We start from the raw sequence: 6,000 nt of genomic DNA on the forward strand, positions 1-6,000 counted from the left end.
TGCTGTGTCTGACAGCATGAGAACAAGGCTCCCATTGGAGCCAATGGAATCGCTCTCTCATGAGCGCTAAGCTTCTGTGCGATGCTAACACGAGGTTGTGTTCGCATTGCACCTAACTTGTTTTACCAGCACACATTTGCATGCGCTGGTATTACTAAGTGGAGCGCAAATATTGCCCTCGCAAAAGCGATATTTTGCGCTCCACTTGTAATCTGGCCCTAAATAGCATGAAGGGGGTCTTTAATATGATGTCAACTATGCTTTAGTTGCATTCTATAAGAATTACTGAATAAACATCTGGTTCCTGTATTAAAGCAATGAAAAAGAACAACTTATTAAGGTTATGAAAATTTTCTGCACCACCAACTTAAAACTTAAAACACCAGCTGCCACTAAACATGAGTACACAAATTTACAAAACCAGAATACACTTATTAGCATTATAAACCTGTTGAACTCCCAGAACGAAATCCAATGAAATATAAAACATTTGATGAAACAATTAAAATAAGCTGAAAATTAAAAGCAAACTTATAGATTGTCCCTGATAAGTTTTTAAATAATCAGTGAGAGCCTGAACTATGTATATGAGTAAATAGATTGTACTACATTATTAGAATACTGAGATGCTATTAATGAATTCTCCACTTAAAATGTACTACATAATAATTAACACTATGCAACACAATACTTTGTATATATTCTCAAATTGGAAAGCTAATATAGTTCCCCTACAAAATAACAAAAATATTTCTGCTGTTAGATTCAAAATGGAATCAATAAATTTCACTTATCCATGAAATTCAGAATGTAAGAATATAGTACTGCTTAGTTGTAGTGTCTGCTAATTGCTCCATATCACAGATTCTGAACTCTCATTATTGTATCCTTATATAAACCAGCTGTTCTACTGAAAGTGTATTTTGCTTATATCTTAGCATTGTATCTCAAAGTCTAAACTCTCATTGCTAGAAAGTGTGAACAATTGTTAGGATGAGTTAGATTTCAGAATTTGTGTTATGTTGAATATTGTGTCACTATCACATCAAGTGACTCCCTATATCAATGCAACAGGCTTTGGTTTTTAACATACAAAACTGGTTGCTGTTTGAAGCCTCTAAAAATTGCATATGTTTAAAGGAATAGTCAAGTCAAAATTAAACGTTCATGATTCAGATAGAGCATGTAATTTTCAGCAACTTTCTAATTTACTCCTATTATCAATAGCCGGCCCATTTTTGGTTCAGCACCTGGGTAGATTTTGCTGATTGGTGGCTACATGTAGACACCAATCAGAAAGTGCTACCCAAGTGCTTAACCAAAAATGGGCTGGCTCCTATGCATACATTCCTGCATTTTCAAATAAAGATACCAAGAGAACGAAGAAAATTTGATAATAGGAGTAAATTAGAAAGTTGCTTAAAATTGCCTGCTCTATCTGAATCATGAAAGTTTAATTTTGACTAGACTATTCCATTAACAGAAAATGAGCACAAGGCACTCTGCTTGTCACTTAAAGGGACACTAAAGTCAAAATTAAGCTTTTGTGATTCAGACAGAGCGTGCAAATTTAAGAGACTTTCCAATGTACTTCCATTAACAAACTGTGCACAGTTTTTTATATGCACACATTCTGAAGCACTAGCGCCTACTGAGCATGTGCAAGAGTTTACACTGTATATGTATATAAGTCTATTATTGGCTAATGGCAGTCACGTTATGCAGGCAATCTGAAGTAAATTTTGAAATACTTTAAACAGAAAAAATATACTGCTTATTTAAAATTCTGACAAATTCCGGCATTTTCATTTTATTATGTACTTGTTGGTTATGCTATTCTACTACATTTAATAGCCCTTTAATAATATGAGGCATGATGTACTGGTCAAAAAGGAACCCTAATACATTCCCTACTAAATCTCACGGATGCATTTCGACATGACAGCTTTATCAAAGGTGGTGGGCAGGAGGATTAAAGGAAGTCTAGACCCAATATTTATTCTTTAATTACTTATTGCTACATACCAAACAGTGGGTTTGACATCTTTAAAGGGACACTGAACCCAAATTTTTTCTATCGTGATTCAGATAGAGCATTCAATTTTAAGCAACTTTCTAATTTACTCCTATTATCAAATTCTTTTCATACTCTTGGTATCTTTATTTGAAATGCCAGAATGTAAGTTTAGATGCCGGCCCATTTTTGGTGAACACACTGTGTTGTTCTTGCTGATTGGTGGGTAAATTCACCTACCAATAAACAAGTGCTTTCCATGGTGCTGAACCAAAAACATAGCTTAGATGCCTTATAAATAAAGAAAGCAAGAGAACAAAGAAAAATTGATAATAGGAGTAAATTAGAAAATTGTTTAAAATTGCATGCTCTATCTGAATCACGAAAGAAAAAATTTGGGTTCCGTGTCCCTTTAAGCAACTTTCTAATTTACTCCTATTATCAAATTTTCTTCATTATCTTGGTATGTTTATTTGAAAAGCAAGAATGTAAGTTTAGATGCCGGCCCATTTTTGGTGAACAACCTGGGTTGTCCTTGCTGTCCATGGTCTGAACCAACAATTTGCTGGCTCCTTAGCATAGATGCCTTCTTTTTCAAATAAAGATAGCAAGAGAACGAAGAAAAATTGATAATGGAAGTAAATTAGAAAGTTGCTTAAAATTGCATGCTCTATCTGAATCATGAAAGAAAATTGGGTTCAGTGTCCCTTTAAGCTTGTGAGTAGACATGTGCGTTTTGTTTAGTTCCGAATCGAAATTCAGATGAATTCACCAAATTCGGAGATTTGAATCGATTCGAATTTCCGAATTACCCTAGCAACTAAACTAAACTAATCCGAATGCATTTATAACTAATAAATCCGAATTAGTTTGGATTTATTATTTGCATTCGAATGGCCATAGACTAATCACAATTCAGTATAAAAATTAAATTTAGTGAGATAGAACAGTGAAATAATTCTGTTTGTGTAACTTGGAACCATCTGAATCAACGTAAGACATACCGAACTTACTAATCGAATCTGAAACGAATACATCCGAATTTATTCGAATCTGAATGAATACGAAATGAATACATTTGAATGTATCCGAATTTGAATCGATCGAAAAGAAATTAGGAAAAATCTGAATTCGTCCAAAAGTAACCAAAACTAATTTTTCCTCTGTGCATATGTCTACTTGTAAGAAGTACATGAAACTTTTAAATGATTGTTGTTTGTTATCAGACAAAAATAGCCACCAAGCTCTGCCCACCAGCTTACATTTAGCCACCAATCAGCAAGCACAACCCAATCTGAATCATGAAAGAAAAAATAATGGGTCTACTATCCCTTTAAATACCTTTCCAATTTACTTCTATTATCAAATTTGCTTTGTTCTCATGTTTGTTCTTTGTTGAATAAATATCTAGATAGGTAGCGTGCACGTCTAAAGCTCTACGTGGCAATGTTCTAATGTATAACATTATTGCACAACTGCTGCCGTAAAGTGCGGCAGACATGTGCACACTTCTAAACTTACCTTCCTGCTTTTCAACAAAGGATAGCAAGAAAACAAATAAATTTGATAATAGAAGTATATTGGAAAGTTTTTTTAAATTGTATTCTCTTTCTGAATCATGAAAGAAAAATTTAAGTTTTATGTCCCTTTAAGTATCTGTGTTGATTGTTTTAATATTACTTAACAATATATACTAAGAGCAAGTGATCTGAACATAAATACCTTATATAGTAGATGTTTATATTAAGATAATGTTCAAACAAAAAAATAACAGGGTTCCAAAACTATCCTTTACTAAAATGTACAATTTATTTACAGCAAGTGTTTTCCAATTAGTCAAAAGTAATACTTATTTTGTAATAATACATATTCATGAGCCTGTACCTAGGGTGGCAAATATGCAAATTCTGAGGGGTATTTTTTTGGCATAATAACTTATCATATGTTCTCCAAACAGCTATTCTTGTAGACAAGTAGTGGCACATCCCCCCCCCCCCCCCCCATGTATCCTGGTATCCAGTTGTGATAAATATGAGGCAACTATGAGTTAAAATTGTAGGGGGTTAGAGGGCATCAGATTTCTCAGTTGCAAGAGGGGCACATAATCTAAATACACATCTGTAATATACATTGGTCCATGTCATTAGGTTGTACTGCAGTTTGGCCTTCAGGACATATTCCTCCTCAGTATTGTATACTTAAACTGACATCTATAATGCTCATGTAAACATCTGAGGTAAAGTCAGAAATGAAACGGAAGTAACAGCATGGATTATTTATGCTGTTCTGTAATATTAACACACTGACTGCTGGATTAGGCTACATAACAAAATTCTGTGGTAATCAAATACTAAAATAATAACTATACTGCTGAGGAATGGCCACTTCCAGTTACACCGTTGCTACAGAGCGTGACGTTACCTTGACGCTGGTGTTGCTGGTCTGGGTCTCGGCCTCTAAGCAGTTGTGCTGCCCGGGGTCTCTGCGCTCCTTGCGGGAGCCGGTGCGTGTGGCAGGCGGGTAGCGGTTCTGGTAAGCGAGCACTGAGGGGATAGAGTCAGCAGCGTCGGTCTTAATGAAGAGCCCGTGCAGGGTGGCGGCGGTTCCCTGGGAGATTGTGGTCGTCTGGTGTGGGGAGTTGGACTCGTCCGAGTCCCGGCAGTAAATCACCCCGCTCTGAGATACGTGGATACTGGGAGCGCAGCCCATCCCTGTGCCCGGAGGACACCGAAGCACCCTCTGGGGATGCTGACTGCCCACCTGCAGGGCTGCGAGTCCAAAGAGCAGAGCGGTATAACCAGGAACAACTGTAGTCCTCTATATCCAAAGGGAAGACAGAGCTGTAGCCTGAACGTTCGGTGCCGAGTTCTTAGCCCTGTATATCCTTTTCCATTAATGGGCAGACTTATGTATCCAACAGGCGCTCATCTCAAGTGCCAAAGACAAATAGCAACCCAATATGATCTGTTAACCACTGTTATAAACCCAACGCCTTATCAGAGAAAACCCCTATATGCTCAGGCCCATCATAAACTACAGACATGTGTAACACCCTGTAAGTCATGTTATCTGACACACTCTACCTATACGTGATATTCACTGCTGTTGTGTGACCATCAGCTAGCACTATATGTCATTTACAGGATGATAAATGCTATCTGAAAAAAACTAAATGTGATTGTGTGGCTCTGCTGTGCCTGTTGCAATCATCCTATACACAATGCATCTTTCTGCCAAGCTAAAATAAGCTCTGCTGTGTGCAAAACGTAAAAACCATAGTTGCCTAGTAGTAAACCTATAGTAGCAACCTAAGTTGTATGCTACCCAGTGCTAATGTAAGGTACAATGGGTTTCAGGCCTGTGACAGAGAAACTGTGCAAACTGTGTAATAAATAAGAACCCAAGTCAGGCTCATGGGGTATGTGGGGGCAAGTGCCAGGGCAATACTGGAGAGATCCGGTATCCAGGCCAATAAATGAGCTGGTTAGGAACCTGCAAAGGGTTGTTGAGTGCCAGTGCAGTGAGAATCTAGCATAAGGCACTGGCAACCTCACTGGTCTCACAAGCTACTGTGCTAACATGTTGTAGACTGGTTAACCTAGCACGATCCACACTAATATATACAGCCAGCTTCTAGAACAAGCTGCAGCAACCCTGACTCCTCTCCAAACCACTGCAAATATCAGATCCTCGATTCAGTCAATGAACTCCTTTCTCTAAGCTGCAGACCACCAGGTGACAACATACAGTGCATTGCTATCTCACAGTGTTCTCCTCAGTACAGTCTTCATTACTGCACCTTTACAAGCAACTCCTGATTAGATTTCCCTTAGCTGCTGCAGTGATATAAATCCAGCCATACACGTCCTATCCGCCCTCAAACACTAGCTGCCACACGTAAATCTAAGCATGCCTAACCTGCAGCATCAGATCCTGGCATGCATCAACCCCAGCATGTATAAATAAATGTCTCATCACTAACACAT

At 37.8% G+C, this 6,000-nt stretch overlaps 1 protein-coding gene across 1 annotated transcript in view; it reads right to left on the reverse strand.

Annotated features, from left to right (window-relative positions):
• PDE8B (phosphodiesterase 8B) overlaps positions 1–5,185 on the reverse strand; it is a 493,644-nt gene extending 488,459 nt beyond the window's left edge. The window contains exon 1 of the mRNA XM_053701380.1: positions 4,436–5,185. Within this exon, the coding sequence (XP_053557355.1) occupies positions 4,436–4,723 (288 nt within the window). The 5' untranslated portion in view covers positions 4,724–5,185. The remainder of the gene's footprint in view (positions 1–4,435) is intronic.
• Positions 5,186–6,000: the final 815 nt, after the last annotated feature.

This window comes from Bombina bombina, chromosome 2 (assembly GCF_027579735.1).
Source record: "Bombina bombina isolate aBomBom1 chromosome 2, aBomBom1.pri, whole genome shotgun sequence".
NCBI classification, from domain to species: Eukaryota; Metazoa; Chordata; class Amphibia; order Anura; family Bombinatoridae; genus Bombina; species Bombina bombina.